General features: G+C 39.9%; 2 protein-coding genes across 2 annotated transcripts in view; both read right to left on the reverse strand.

The window, feature by feature from the left end:
• Positions 1-572: 572 nt before the first annotated feature.
• Positions 573-8,342, reverse strand: C10H15orf61 (chromosome 10 C15orf61 homolog). Its single transcript, XM_054042855.1, has 3 exons — positions 7,990-8,342; positions 5,024-5,178; positions 573-4,888 (listed from the first exon to the last, which is right to left on the reverse strand). The coding sequence occupies exons 1-2, from the start codon at positions 8,321-8,323 to the stop codon at positions 5,051-5,053; spliced, it is 462 nt and encodes a 153-aa protein (XP_053898830.1). The 5' UTR covers positions 8,324-8,342; the 3' UTR covers positions 573-4,888; positions 5,024-5,050.
• Positions 8,343-14,898: 6,556 nt separating this feature from the next.
• Positions 14,899-16,879, reverse strand: part of IQCH (IQ motif containing H) — a 117,173-nt gene continuing 115,192 nt past the window's right edge. Inside the window, exons 20-21 of the mRNA XM_054042697.1 lie at positions 16,715-16,823; positions 14,899-15,254 (exon numbers count right to left, since the gene is read on the reverse strand). Of these exons, the coding sequence (XP_053898672.1) occupies positions 15,153-15,254; positions 16,715-16,823 (211 nt within the window). The 3' untranslated portion in view covers positions 14,899-15,152. The remainder of the gene's footprint in view (positions 15,255-16,714; positions 16,824-16,879) is intronic.

Here is a 16,879-nt window from a genome sequence, read left to right on the forward strand (position 1 = left end):
AATTTTTCATTACTAACATAAGATTTAATAAGTATAAGTAGTTAAAGATTCTGACTTGGCACTAGTCATTAGCATGTAATTGAACTAGTAAAAAAGATCAGTTAAACCTATGTTGATTACCACCTTATCTTTGAAAGGCAATTAAGGACCTCAATCATTGCAACAAGATTTGATTGTGCAGCCTTTATTGGACATTGATCTTTCAGCAAAGTGCAGTTACATTTTCCATTAATTTACAGTAACACAGTTTAACTCTGATACCCTAGACTATTGACCCAGGTAAGATGTAATGCTAAGCACTCATTTAGGTTAAGATGCCCCCAGTAGTCATTACTGTTTAAAAGGCTAGTGCTGAAAAAAGTAGCTACCTGATCTATTGGGTTTAGAGTAAGGTTTCAGTTATCTGCATTAGTTGTTAAGTGAGGTGAAACAAAGCTCCTTACCTTCTTATGTCATCTCACTCATTTAAACATCATCCTTGTATTCAGTGAAGAGATAATTAAAGCAAGAGTTACAAGGCAGATTGTACTTTGTTTCAAATGAGAACAGAGCAGACAAAGTCAGCAGAAAGGTGAAGGGTAATTTTGTATTTTAATCATCTGTGACAAAGTATTGATATATAAACATATGTATGCGTGTACACATATAATTTAGTAGGTACAAAAAGTAGCCTGTCAATTAAAAACAGTCACATAAAAAATTAAAGCATCTCCACCTTGCTCCCAAATCAAAAATTAATTAACCAAAGATTAAGTCAAACCCTAGCCAGAGCCACATAAAAAGGCCTTCCTACAAGCTACTGCTGCATGCCTTTCTAACAGCAACTTCGGATCTTCTAATATCCCCAAACTGCAAACTAACAAATGGAGGTCACTCACTCGTATTAAGAGGGTCAACTATAATACTCACCACATCTTCTAGGTGCTGCCTCCAATTTACCATTGTCCCCTCTGTCTTATCTGGACTGGGTTTCAACCAGCTAATATCTATGCTCAAATCTCAACAACACACTAGGTAGAACATTTGACTGCACTTACTGGGTTGGGTGAGATGTAGTACTCTGTGTCATCAGCATACTAAAAGCACAACAGCACTGTGCCTCCTCACTGACCTTCCCACAGGCCCATAAATACATTGAAAAGGAGAGGAGGCAAATTGAACTCAACATTAGAGCACCCTTCAGGACAGCAAGCAAGTGCCCAACACCACCGCAAGGGAAGGAAGGAATGCAGCAGCCATATTTGCCACATGTTAATTAGATCTGAGCCCTCTAGCTCTCCAGGGCTGGTCTTTAGCCTGTTGAAATCAACAGACACCCATTTGCTTCAATGAGTTTTGGATCAGTTCCATAATAGATAGCATTCCCAACCCATTGGCCCGCCATAATACCAATATTGCCCTTCTCATGCATATGGACCCAGTCAACTTTAGACAGATGAATCCTGGAAACAGTGCACCTTGGATATTCTCTGGAATGGCAGGCTAATCTACATCCTTTCTTCACGCCCTATCCAATATCAGGAGATACCAAGAAACTTCAAATTATCCTGAAAGAGATTTCACTGGTCTTTCAAGACAAGAGCCGTTCACCACTCTATAGTAAGGAAAAATGGTTTGGAGGACTTAGGGCCATTTTAGACCTCAATTGCTCAAACAGCTAGATGAGGAAGACAAAATTCTGAGTGGAGACTCTAGATTTCACTCTCAGTAGAGCTTCTGAAATCAGTGATCTGAAAAAAGCTGCTCTGCATGTTTCCATCAGGCTCCGTCATGAGCAATTTCATGAATTCACCTGTCTTCAACGCCAATACAACACATCTTCCAGTCTGTTTGCTACACCAGGATATTCCAAAAGGGATAGGTAGTGATAGCAACCAAGCTAGAGTCTAGGAATTCATCTATGCCCACTTTTAGATGACACACTCATCAGAACCTTGTCCCTAGGATGTAACCCGATCTATAGATTATGTATTAATTATATTGATTACTTAAGAATTCCCAGTTATCACTTTGAGGGTTAACAGGCCAAATATTAAAATCACTATATAGTTCTATACAAGAAGGCAAAGCAGTGAATATAATAAAGGCAAGTTAGCCCTATGGACTACAAAGGTCCCTTATAGGAAACAACCCAGAGGTTCTTCCCCATGTTTCAGGCACATGGATTTGCAATAGCCTTACAATATAACTCCCTGGTTCCTTCTCAGATGATTGTCTATGTAAGAGCTGACTTAGATTCAAGGAGAACCAGAACTGATGGTGATGGGAACTAGACAAGTATCTAAATTGATGGTTTTCCATCAAATGAAGCAAAGGTTTGATAAGATGCCAATGCCAAGATGTCATAGAATTCAGTATTATCCATCCATCCTTACCTGCCGTTTCTATGATTTCTAGTCTCTTAATAAAGATCATTTCATGGGCAGGACTGCACAAGAGAGCTTCGGAAGCGCCTCTTTGGGCCTGGAACCATACCCAAAGTCATCACCAAGGTCACCAGCCTTTCCAGATGGAGAGCACTCTTGGGACATAGCTTGTCCCTCAACAGTGTTTTCATTTTTAACTCAGACCATGATTAAAGAATAAATCTTGGTCATAGACTGACCAAAAGAACCCCACAAATAAAGAACGAGAATTTATGCAAAGAAAGAGAATGAGAGACAGATTTAATCTTTCACTTTTGATTAAAGCCAATTAAAATAGTTATTCACCATTACTTAATAAATGTCTCAAACATTTTGTGTAAACGAAAGCACTACCCTTTATGAATAGCATATTTTCCTCTAAGTACTCCAACAGCTCTTACACAACAAGTCTTAATGAATCCAATGAATGATATTATATTTGAACTTTGCCCTCAGCCATCTTCCAGTTCATCCTTCACCATGATCAACTCCACAAGAGCAAGAGGTCTATTGATTTTCATGTAATACAAGAAAATATTACATTTGCTTAATTGTTACACAGTGAGAGCATTGAACAAGAAATCAAGTCTCTATTTAATGCTGCTAGCAGCACAGAATTGCAGTGATCAATAGGGTAGTTTGTCAAAGATGTTCTCTAAGGAGACTTGCCCATCACTGTATGGACAAGGAGTCACGTTGCCTGCATTTATTGAAAAACAGGTAAGCAAAGTCAGCAGTACACATTATCAGAAATCAAACAAGCTGCAGTGAATGGAGGTGCAACTCCAATGAAAAGCTGTATTTATAGTCTGGTAATTAAAAACCATTTCATCAGCCTCCTGTTGAGACCAAACCTTTACCGCAAAGTATTGACAAGATCAGTAGCAATGAATGAGCAGTATTTGACTTCAAACTTATGAGCTGTAGTTATTTAACTTTTGCTCATTACAAAGGAAATCAGTTCTAGCGATTCTAGCAAAATGCTAATAGTGAGTTTTATTATTAATGAAGCTTAATGTAACACTGTCTCTTCTTCTGTGAAAGCTATTTATTCAACTTGTGTCAAGAATATTCTTCAGTACTAAATATACTGGAATAAGTGCGCCTTTGACTATAGTTTTATTTAGTGTTGCTTTTAGACAAGGCGACACACTTCTTTCATAAAGCATGGAACAGTTCACTGCTTACAAATAATTTTCAATAAGAGTATGTATGTTGTATTTTGCATCAGTTAATTATATTGGTCATATTACTGATTTTATCCTTTAAAAAGTCTTTTGCATGTTGTAACATGCTGCTGGGGATACCTAGAGCTGTGAGCCACTGTGTGCCACCCCTTGCCCTCAGCAAGTGAATTTTGCTGATGATCAGACCTGTCAGACCCCAGCCATACCAGTCTATCTTCCTCACCAGCAAACTCCTCAAGGCTCTCTCAGGCCAAACCTCATCCATTGTGCTAGCAAGATAAAACTGTAAGGTTTTGTGTCGACTATAGAAAACTCCATGCTGTAAGTGTTTCAGATGTTTATTTTATGCCCAGAATTGATATGTTTGCTATTTTGAGCAAACCTAGATGTCTTAGCATGTTTGATCTCACCAAAGATTATTGGTGGATCCCTTCAGAAAAAAATGCACAGAGAAAATATCTGCTTTTATTACTGATATGGGACACTATGAATTCTAAGTGTTACAATTTGGGTTAATTAATGCAGGAGCCACTTTTCAGAGGCTTGTCAACCACGTGCTAAGCGGTTTACAAAATTTTGCAAGAGCATATGTCGAGGATAAAGCGGTGTTTAGCAACTCTAGCTCTGTTCACAATAAACACTGTTAAGGGGATCAATGCCCTCAGACCTGTAAAGCAGTGTGGGGAACTGCTTCTTTTAGACTGCTTTAGATGTGAGAAATTAAACCAACATAGCCAAAGAAAACACAGAATTGTGAATTCAGATATTGAAAGAAAAAGGTGGAACCAGTTTTCAGATGTTTTCTTTTAAAATATGTTTAGATGTGAATGTTCAGTTGACACATACTACATATTCCGTTAATGTGGATTTTAATTCGTGGGGTGGAGGTTAAAAGAGCATTTCAATGCATCTGGATAAAAGAAGGGTGCTATTACAGATTCCTTCAGACTCGGATTAGGTACTAGGACAATTTATATATTGTTTAACACCTAGGCACAGAGTCTAAAACTCTCATCATTTACAATTATGTGTAATGCTTTTGGAGAATGTGTTCCTTGCCTTCAGATTACATGACAAACATCATAACCTATCCGATGTATATAAATAAAGAGATTTTTTTTTTTAAATAATCAGAAGTTTCTTCTCAGCAATAAGCATTTCAATCACTGTCTTTAGAGCTAACGCTTTTGAGGACAGTAGAAAAGTAAATTCATTTTCCAAAGCTGCTAATATCTTATCTTCATTGACTCCAATATTCATCTCATGCCTCTGCCGAAACAGGAATGTTTTTTGTAACTGAAAAGAGGAAAATGAAGTCTTTTGAGGACACCACATTAAAAAGGAACACATTGAAAACAAAGGTTTGCTTTTAAGTTGTTTATATTTTAAAGCAGCAGGAATACATAAATACCCACAGCTGTGAAAACCCACCAAATGAGAGTGCTTGAATGCACAATTTCAGTACATGGCACCTTCATCTTCTTTATTCAGAAAATAAATAGTAACTGGGCCACAACTTGTGTGAACAGTCTCTGTGACACTAACAAGAAACCAGGAGCCAATTCCATATAATAAAGTTGGGATGCCTACAAAAGAGAAATACTTGTTACATACAAACCATTACAAACCAAGAGAACTAAAACTAACACAATAATAGCTAAAAATAATGGGGAAGGCAATTATTATTGTTTATTATTTGTATTATAGTAATATGTAAGATACAAAGTGAATAAGTAGTAAGGGGCTAAGCTCAGAAGGGCCTTAAAATGTAAGAAGCTTGTATTTGATGCAGTGAAGAAGAGGGAGTCCGCAGATGGACTCAGGCCCTTCATTCAGTGCCTATGCATGCATGTGCCTAATTTTAAGCATATGAATAGTCCAACTGACTTCAGTGGGACTATTCAATGCTTAAAGTGAGGCATGTGCTTCAGTACCTTACTGAACTGAACCATCAAACAAGGCAGTGGATAAGAGTCTGACTGGAGCACCAGAAAGACAGTCTTAGCAGCAGTGGTTTGAAAGGACATGTGGAGGCTGTCATAGTCAAGACAGGAGATGATGAGGGCCTGGATAAGAGTTTTGACTATGCAGACAGAGAGCAATCTTAGTGCTATTACAGAGGAAGCAGCAGCAAGATTTGGACAGTAGATCCAAGTATCAAGGCAGAGAGAGGACAGAATCAAAGATAACACCCCTAATACAAATTATGTAAAATGATTATAGTAGCATAAATCAGTTTACTGATAACAGCAAGAGCCAAAACCAATGAAATTTGTTAATATGAAAGATTACAATTCTCATAACAACCAACACTTAAATATGAAATGTCTAATATCTGCACACTATTTTAAAAAAATTACAAGTTTTGGGGCAATTGCTTCTTCATGTAAATCACTGACAAATGTTATACCAATATTTTCTTATTAAACAATTAGGTTGCTGATGTGCTAAGACCACCGCCTATCATGCTGACCAATATTGTTTCATTGTTTTTTTGTACTGTATCCAACCATTGTGTCACCTTATACTTAGATTGGAAGCTCTGTGGGGCAGAGACTAACTTTTTTTAAATTCAGTGTTAGTACAAGCATAATGAGACCCTGGGTCCATGACTGGCGCCGCTAGGCACTACAGTAGTACAAATAATAAATAAAAATGTATATTGTGGTAGTGTCTGAAGACCACCACCAGGTTGGGTCTCATTGTGCTAGGTACTGTGCAAATAAGTCATGAATGGCAGACCCAGTACTTATTTTCAAGAGCCAAATTCTGCTCTCTTATGTCTATGCAATCATGTTGACACCAGTAAAGCCAATGGCAAAAGCAGCAGTTTAACTGAGGGCAGATTTTAGCCCATGGTAATATTAGAAATGATTTGTAATAAGACAGGTACATTTTCAGATGGTATGACTTTTTACTTCAGTTGATGTTGTCCCATGATTTGTTTTCAGTGATAAATTAATTTGTTTTTTATAGTCTCTGAAACTTCATATACACACACTCAGGAGATAGAAAAAAATCCCCTGGTGTACTGTACTGTGCAGCTTATAACCTAGTCACTACATCTCATTACAAAGAAAAGTTAAAGTTGCTAAAATGTGTCAAATATAGTTTTTAAAATACTTAAAATCAAGTAGGGTGCAAATATTTTTCTTGATAGTCTGATGGTGTCAAGTATCAGGGGTAGCCGTGTTAGTCTGTATCCACAAAAACAACAAGGAGTCCGGTGGCACCTTAAAGACTAAGGCCTTGGCTACACTTACCAGGTAGTTCGACGGCTGGAAATCGAAGTTCTGGGTTCGACTTATCGCGTCTAGTCTGGACGCGATAAGTCGAACCCGGAAGTGCTCGCCGTCGACTGCGGTACTCCAGCTCGGCGAGAGGAGTACCGCGGAGTCGACGGGGGAGCCTGCCTGCCGCGTGTGGACCAAGGTAAGTTCGAACTAAGGTACTTCGACTTCAGCTACGTTATTCACGTAGCTGAAGTTGCGTACCTTAGTTCGAATTGGGGGGGGTAGTGTAGACCAAGCCTAACAGATTTATTTGGGCATAAGTGTTCGTGGATAAAAAACCTCTCTTCTTCAGTAGTAGGCAGGAAATGCTCCTTAGAAGCAGAATGAATGAGCAGCTGGATATTTTAAACGCTAGCAGTAGTATTAAAAACTTATTAGAGCATAAGCTTTCGTGGACTACAGCCCACTTCTTCGGATGTAGTCCACGAAAGCTTATGCTCTAATAAATTTGTTAGTCTCTAAGGTGCCACAAGTACTCCTGTTCTTTTCGCGGATACAGACTAACAGGGCTGCTACTCTGAAACCTATTAAAAACTTGTTAGCTAAGCAACAGTTAAAAGGCCAGTTAATACTCTTGTACCAGACAAGTTTATGTTTAAAAAAAAAAACAACCACCACCATCAGTTACTGCGATCAACAGTTTACCAGGCTGCAAAGGACCAAGGTAAGGATGACCCGAGGGTTAAGCTCAGTGCAATATGAGGGCCCTGATCTTAGCCAGGAGCCAGTGGTGCGAGGGCACGAGAAGCCCAAGTAATTGCTTTGGGCCCCACAGCTCACGGGGGGGGGGGGGGGGGGATTCAGTACTACCCCCTCCCCCCAATCTCACTGATCCCATTGAACCTGGGCTTGTTACCAGGCGCCTTGGGGCGCGCGGTGGGGTGCGGTGCGCGGTTGGTGGCAGTAGTGCCCAGAGCCATCAGCCTTGCGGGGGGGGGGGGCCCAAACAGTCCAGCTTTGGGCCCCCCCTGGGCTAGCGCCGCCTCTGACAGGGGCCAAGCGCGGGCTGAGGGGGGCTGGCGCCGACTCATGGCCCCACCGCCCGTGTGCGCGGGGCGGGCCCGGGGAGCTCGGCGGCCCCGGGGCGAGGCGGGCCCGGCTCACCCGCGTTGAGGAGCTTGAGGGCGGTGAAGGCGGCGTTCTGCAGCGCCAGGTCGCGGCGCGGGGCCCGCGAGCAGTGGTACTTGATGAAGGGGAAGCAGCCCGTGCGCAGGACGTGGTAGTTGGCGCCGTCCACCTGCCAGTTGAAGTGCGAGAGGCCGAACTGGTCGTTGCGCACGGCGCTGTACTTCACGCAGTACGAGGTCCAGGGGGGCAGGCCCCGCTGCCGCAGGTGGCGGCTCAGCACCTCGGAGGCCTTGGGCTTGGCGGCGGCGCCCCCGGCGGGCGCGAGCAGCCGCCTCAGGGCCGCCTCGCGCAGCCGCCGCAGGCGCAGCATGCTACCGGCGGAGACCCGCTCAGCGCGCCCCCGACACTCGCCCGCCTGGCCCCGCCCCCGGCCGTGCGCGCCCCCGGCGCCGTGCCGCGCGCGCGCACCAGAGAGGTGTGGGCACGGCTCGCTCCCGGAGCTGGGGGGCACGCGAGCGGGAGCGCGGGCCGGTCTGCTGAGTGGGGAGACTGGGAGTCCCTGGGGGAGGCGTCACGTGGCAGGTTCCCTGGTTAGGGGTGTGTGAATGGGTAATAGGGTCACCTGTGGGTCCTGATAAAGGGGGTCCCTGAGAGAAATACTGGGTCACCTGGAGCCCCTGATATTGGGGTCCCTGAGGGAAATACTGGGGTCACCTGGGGTCCCTGATTCTGGGATCCCTGAGGGAAATACTGGGGGTCACCTGGAGTCCCTGATGGGCAGGTTCCTAAGTTGGGATCTCTGAAGGGGATGATAGAGGTCATCAGAGCTATTGGGGGAGATTGTGGAAGCTCCTGATTATAGGGATCCCTGGGAAGAGACGGGGGGACGGAGATAATGGTAGGTCACCTGGGAGAGTCCCTGAGTCTGCACAGTCCTTGTGAGGAAAGTGGGGGTCCCTGCTGGAAACACTGGAAATGGGAGGGTGAGATCATGAGAAATCAACCTGCGCCCGTGCTAACGTGAGCTGTTGTGGGATACTGCTGTAGGAAGTGGCCAAAAAATAACTTCAGAAACTAAATAGAAATTAGACACACTTCCCTGCCTTTGTTACCTCCCTGTTCAAGGCAGATAAATCAATAGCCAGTACTGAGAAAATGCTTTAATAATGTTAATTTACAAAAACTATCACAAAGAACCCTGAACGGGCCGAGCAAGCTACTAATCGTTATGTTTTATCATGTATGTTCTGTGCATTGAAGAGGGTGCCCCATGCTTTTCTTGGCACGTGTTGCAATTGGAGTATGAAATAGATTAACCTGAGTGTGAGGGAGACATTTGATTTAGGCCACATTATATAAACACACTGATATTATTTAGTGAAGTTTGACAGCAACATCTGAGGTTGAAATTGGGTTGAATATTTTAAAGCTCTTGGAAGAGGAATATTTTAAAATCATAACTAAAAATTCTGTGATATGATTTATCTAAACAAAACCTAAGGTTTTGAACCATTAAACATTCTGTTTGAGAAAAAATGACTGTACAGAAGGGTAAATTGAGAAATGGGAACAGATTTCTTTTCTTTTAATAATTATGAGCAATATCTCAAACTCAGCAATCTTAGACCATTGAGCTGTGTAGTATGAATGTGCTAATTAATCAATTACTATCCAACAATGTACCATGTTTATTTACTGTAATGCACTACATGACTATGTAGCAGAACCAGTAATTATTAATCATTGTCAGTAACAAATTTGACTCAAGTTCACCTTCCTATAATTAATAGAGCATATAGTTCGCTTTAATATCTTTCTTTATTAGCAGCAACAATGACAGGATAAAAAGAAAGTGGAACCTGATGCTGTGGTTCATTGAAATGCAGGATTGGACTAATGTATCATACTCCACCAGCACTATTTGTGTTATTACAGTTCATGGTCAGTCAGTGTTTACATTTTAAATTTATGCTGGACTGAAATCTATTGAATGTATTTGAAAATAATTGCTTCTAATTTTTAAACTATATTAGTTTGGAGTTTCAAGATATTTTGCATTCATTAATTTAAATGCCTGCATTTGCTCTTCCTTGTAAAAATGCCTGTTGAGGAACAAAATAATCCTACAGCCTTTTAAGTGTAACGTCTCATTAAACCAGTGAATGTATTGATATCCATATGTGTGTGTCACATTGTACACTACAAATGAAGGGAGAGAAGCACCTGCATTTTCATAAGACAGCAAAGCATCTCAGACCATTCACCAATGCAAAGGATCATGGCTTGGTATGTATGTATGTATGTATTTCAGACGAGCTTATGATAAAAAGTTGAGTATTTTTGGGCATCCATCTGAACATCATTCATTTAGAAAGAACAAACCACCGTGACAGCAGTGCTGCTGCATAATAAATGTTGGCTGGACAGTTTATGCTTTATATATTGAGGTCTCCATTTTTTGGAGTGCACTGTGCTTCTATATAATTGCTGTTCCAAAACCACCTCTTGAAATGTGACATGCCTCTTCTCAAAGAGTCTTTGGGGTGAAGATGGAAGACACCGGACTATAAACATTCCATAGTTAAAGTGAGTCAATTGGTGCATGACTTACCAGGCTGTAATTTTGTAGTAATTTGTGTTGGATCTTGCTATAAAATTGCAGAAGATTAAAAAAAAAACTATAATTTTGGAAATAGTATATTTATTGTTTTGGTCATTTCATCATGTACACAAAATTCCAGAAACTACCAGTTTAAAATCTGTAAGAGCTAGAGTCCTTCCCCAAATGTAATAGAAGTTCACAACCATGAGTCAGATTATTACAGTGAAAAATAAACTTCTGTATTTCATTATGAAGGACTTGCTGAAGAAATGTTAGAGCAAACCCACAAAACAATAGGATGACATTTGGTAATCATTCCTTGCACCTTTATACCCTTTTTATCAAAGCATCAAAACTGCCTTGCAAATATTAATGAAGTCTCACAACCTCAGTATGTGTGTCATATTATCCCCATTTTGTAGTTAAGGAAATGGAAGCCCTGATCCTACATAGATTTACACACGTGCTCCCTTTACACACCATGAATTGTCACATTAATTGTAATGGGATTACTCCCAGCATGTAAAGCTAGGCGAGTGCGTATGTTATTGCAGAATTAGGGTCTGAGGGAGAGAGTTTAAATTACCTACTCCAGGTTATACAAGTCTGTAGACAGCATTCAAATATTGAAGTCCTGACTCACAGTCCCTCACCCTAATCAATAGACCACAATTATTCCCCAAAAGAGGCACCAATATTTTATTATAGTTAATAAGAGGACTAGATCTTATCAAATGAAAAGCAAGCTCCCAGTGTTATTCCATTCAGTGCCATTATTTCAAGTACTTCACATTTCATAACAAATTATCTTGCAGGAACTGAAGTAAGAATACTTAAAGCATATGCCTAACTGTAAGCACATGAATTGTCCCATTTAGCTGGTGCTTATGTCCACAGGTCCCATTCACAATAACATTCATACAACTAAAAATATTTAAGTTTTTGAAAAACATTTATAATGGGCATAGTTGAGTTTTTATAGAGTCTAACACCAGAAGGGATCATTGTGATCATCTAGTCTGACCTACTGAATAGCACAGGCCATAGAACGATCCTGAAATCATTCCTAAAAAGTATATCTATCTTTTTAAATGGTCAGTGATGGAGAATCCACCATTGTTCCAATGTTTAATTACTTTCACTGTTAACATGTTATGATTTATTTCCAGTCTGTATTTGTCTAGCTTCAACTTGCAGCCACTGAATCATGTTAGAAAGAAGAGCCCATTATTAAATAGTTGTTCCCCATCTAGGTACTAAAACTGTAATCAAGTCATCCCTTAACCTTCTAGTTGTTAAGCTAAATAGATTGAGCTCCTTGAGTCTCACTATATGGCAAGTTTTCTAGTCTTTTAATCATTCTCATGGCTCTTCTCTGAAACTTCTCAAATTTATCAAAATCCTTCTTAGGACACCAGATCTGGACACAGTATTCCAGCTGTCGCTCTCCAGCTGCCCAGCTCTGAAGGCAGCGCCACCACCAGCAGCTGTGCAGAAGTAAGGGTAGCCGTACCACAACCCCCCTACAATAACTTGGCACGCCCCGCCCCCAACTCCTTTTTGGTTCAGGACCCCTATAATTACAACATTGTGAAATTGCAGATTTAAATAGCTGAAATCATGAAATTTACAACTTTTAAAATCCTATGACCATGAAATTGACCAAAATGGACCGTGAATTTGGTAGGGTCCCACTGAGAGCTGTCCAGACACGAGCCCCCTAATCCCAGATGCCATATTTTCCTGCCACCCTAGATCTGGATCATCATGGCCCTACAAATTCAATGTGCAAAGTATCTTTATTCAAGGGGTCATATTTTCCTGTAGCGAGAGGGAATAGAATGTAGTGGCATGAGCATGGGATTAAAAGCACCATGAACACATTATGCTGAAATATATTTGGAATTTATTTTTTTTAAATTGAAAATTGGCATTTTAGTTGATAACAGCCATATTACTAGAAAATGACATTTTTGACACCAGCAGCATGAGAGTTGAATGTGAGAGATTGTAAAGCAATTTCAATCCTTCCATCAACTCAAGGCTCAGAAGTGCTAATAGTAATTAAAAACTTTTCCCTCCAAATACATTTCACACTTTGTACATGCTGAGAAATAACTCTCACCATGGGAACTTTCAGATCGCTTGTGCTGAGCAAAAACAGGTACAGTTTTCTTTTGTCAGAACAGAACAAAGACATAAAGAGGCAGAGGGTTTCGTTTACTCCTAGGACACTGCAGTCTACTGAGTGCCAGTGAACTAATGAGCCTCTCAGACCTTATGTTGTTCTGGCATGAATCAAGGCTTGATTCTTCTCAAGCCTTAGGAAACTAGCTAATTTCCAGGTTGATATCATCTGCGAAGTGGCTCCCCCTCCCCTGCCACTGTTTGTAGTGACCAGTGGAGAGGTGGGGTTAGGTCAGAAATCTTGGAAGAGTCTCTTGTTAAGAGTAGGAAGTGCACAGTATGTACCTTGGTTGCAGTGGGGAGGAAGTTAGGAGTTTACTTATCTTCAGCATCAGAGAGAGAACAGAAAGTGACTATATCCATTGTCCTTGTTTTAAGGATTAATAGGCAAAGAATGCTGTTTATTCGTTAAGTCGTTTGGCAATGGACTTCTTGGAAGCAAAAAATCACTATTGCATCTATCAGAGGCAAGGAACCTGCTGATCTCATTTCCAACTGCAGCAAAACAAAGGCTTCTAGAAAGGATGATTGTTGGCTGAATTCCACAGTAGAAAAGCCTGCTTGTGGTACTAGTGTATCCAAAACTGAGGAATTATTGAGACTACCTGACAAAAAGACCCAAACAATTTAAAAATATATAAATTTATATTTTATTTGAAGAATAAATCAACATATCATATAAAGGTTCTCACTTCTATTTTTATTTCTTCAACTACTGTGGAGAATACAGAGGCTGATCAGAAGTTTATGCACTGAGTTCACAGATCTGTGGCTCGTGAATGGCACTTGAGTATTTCAGTTAAACCTGTCTTTGAAAAAGAAAGGCCCTGTACACTGTAGTTCCATAGTGAATTGCATTACTGACTGGAAAACCCTGGCTTTGGTATTTGCTTGAGATTTTTTAGTCGTAGCATGGTAGAGACTTGGCATGTTCAGGAGATAATACATTCAATCTGCAGGAGGAAATAAATTGTAATTTAAAGCAAGAGCATAATCTGCCAGCAAGATAAATATTACAGCCTTGGTTGGGGAGACAGGTCTTCCCCTTTCCATTGCCCTCCTGCCCTGAAGACAGCAAATGGCAAGTAATCTGATGCTACAAAACACAGGAAAGAAAAAGTGATTTTACCATCTAAATTACTGACACAAACCATTTCTGAGTGCTCAAAACCTTCCTTTCACAATTTACAAATAGGGGCAGTAGAAGAATCCTCAAAAACGGAGAGAGGAAAACATTATATTTTAACAAATCTGAAAAGCTGAGGAATTCTAGACGACCGAAAAAAAGTGAAGGTGGTGATATTTAAAAAGGTTAAATGTGATGACACAGGTTACTATTGGCCAGTTAGCTTGACATGGATCCAAGGCAAACTCATTGAAAGGCTGATATGGGATCCAGTGAATAAAGAATTAAAAGAGGGTAACATAATTAATGATCATCACCAGGATTTTATGGAAAATAGATATTGGCAAATAAACATGATATCTTTTATTGATGAGATTACAAGTTTGGTTGACAAAGGTAACCGTGCTGATATAATATACGTAGATGGCTATATGGCACTTAACTTAATACCACATAGAATTTTGATTAAAACGTTAGCACTATTACAAAATCAACATAGAACATATTGAAATGGTTAAAAACTAGCTAACTGATTGATATCAAAAAGTAATTGTACACAGGGAATCATCATCCAATGGGGATGTTTTTCCACAAGGATCTGTTCTTGGCCCAATGCTACTCAGTATAATTATCAATGACCTGGAAGAAAATATAAAATCACTGCTGGTAAAGTTTGCAGCTCAAACAAAAATTGGTGGAGTGTTAAACAACAATACAGGTAAGTCAGTGCTACAGAACCACCTGGATCTCTTGATAAACTGGGCCCACCTGAACAACATGCATTTCAAAATAGCCAACTGCAAGATCACATGTCTAGGAACAAAGAACACAGGTCACGTTCCAGGATGGGGGACTGTATTTTTGGAAAGGGACTTAGGGGTAATGGTGGATAACCTACTGAACATAAGCTCCTCGTGTAATGTGGTGGCTAGAGTATGGATGTATAAGCAGTGATATAGATAAGAAAGTGGTATGACCACTGTATACAGATGTACTCCAGTATTCATAATATGAAGTTGGCGGACAGATATAAGAAAATGGACCTTTATTTTGTTCCTCTGTTCTTCACCAAGATTTCCCTTTGCACAACCAGGGATAGTTTAGTTACTGTTTTACAAAGAATTTAAGCTCACTCAGTAATCATGAAAATTCCCAGTCTAAGCTAATATTCATTCAACAATAGACAAGGACAACAAAACACGTAACTTATTTCTTTCCTGCATTCCTGAGAATGAGGAAGTTTTTCCTAGAGGCTTAAAGAAAAAGTTTTAAAATTTCAGTCAACTATTCTTGGGGAGCATCTTCTTTGGAGGATTCCTCTTCTTCAAATTTCAGTTGGTTTTCTGCTGTTATTCCCAGAATTGCTTCAATATCTTGAACTGCTACCTGTAATAGATTGAAAGAGAGCAAGTTATTTAATGGATGTTATACTGGAATAAATTCCCCCCAAATTTTTCAACCAGTTCCATTCCCCCCCTTCCCCAAAAAGTAACCGATGTTATTTAACAAAATGCACCAATAGAATTTTCCACTATTACTGTGGGATTGGGGGTGTATTTATTTAAAAATAAACACAAATACATATAAATCCGAGATAAATGAAAATATATAGCTAGCCACATGTTGTTATTCTAATTAACTAAATTGTGTTTTATTGTGCATCTATAAATCATTGTTAATTCACTATAAATAAAATGAATTAAAATCCCCTTTTACATTTTTATTCAATACTTGATTTTGAGTCCCTCCCTCAGATCAGAAAAATAGTTTTTTCTATTTATTGTGTTACATGTTAAAATGTAATTACATTTTCCCCAAAAAATGCCATTTGACACTACTCATCACAAGAAAATACAGTTAGAGTTAAGATTTAGTCTGTTTTACATTCCCACCATATCAATTACAACATAAATTTGCAATAGAGGGTTCTCTTCTTGCCTTTTAAGAAACAGTTTATAGTTCAAGTTTTTAAAATCTTCTGTAGAGCTACAGGGCCTATAGGTTAGCAAAAGAACATTTGCTGAAGTTATGCTACTCTTTAGAATCAAAAGATAGCATCATTTTATAATAAGCAGTTGTTTCCACTATAAACTAGTTGCTTTGTACTTTCTTATGGCCTGATCCTACAAAAACGTACTATTGGACGTAGGGCTGGATTCATTATTGCCTGATGGTTTCTTTTCACCAGCCATGCTGGTGCATAAGGGTTCCCCGGAGAACATTCCCAGTGTAGAAATGCCCAATGCCAGGCGCAGAGCTCTGCAGCTGCCCTGGGTTCATGAATAAGGTGAGCTCAGGTGTGGAGTGGGTACCCCCAGAAGAGGGAGTGCAAAGGAAACAAAAATGAAACTGTACTAGTCTGTTTCAATGTTTAAGGTGACATGGAAAAAGTAAACCGATTGAGAGGTGAAAAATGAGTTGGATGTTTTAAATGTGATATTAATATTTTAAGTGGTCATTAGTAAAACAGAGAGCTTCATTTTTTAATTTCAGATTTTTATCTTGATGGTATTCCTTTAAAAACAAAAGAGCCAATTGTGACAGAATTCCCTAAAGCAGCATGGTGGCCTCCTTTGCCTCTTACACTGGAAACTCAGACGCTTTGGGGATTTGGGTTACAAATGATTCCAAGTTAAAGTATGTTTGTTTTCAAAGAAAAAGTTTCAAACTATTAAATTTAACTAACAGGTTCATTGGGAGACTTGCTATATTGACCTCCACACTGTGAAATATGTACTGCTAACAATGAAAACGGAATGGTTTAGCACTTGTTTACAATACAGCATGAGGTATTTTCAGCCCTGGTACAGAAATTAACCAGGATCGTTAGTTAATTAACACCTCACCTTAAAATTGGTCTCGCCTTGCATATTAGGTGCTGATATTTCTTGATGGATGATGAAGAGATTGTGAGCAAAGGTCATGAGGACCCCCTGGAGATCCTCTCCGATTGTTCTGTTAATGATATCGAAACAAATGAGTTTACCAATGATTCCCTTCACATGCTTAAA

Source organism: Malaclemys terrapin, chromosome 10, assembly GCF_027887155.1.
Source record: "Malaclemys terrapin pileata isolate rMalTer1 chromosome 10, rMalTer1.hap1, whole genome shotgun sequence".
NCBI classification, from domain to species: domain Eukaryota; kingdom Metazoa; phylum Chordata; order Testudines; family Emydidae; genus Malaclemys; species Malaclemys terrapin.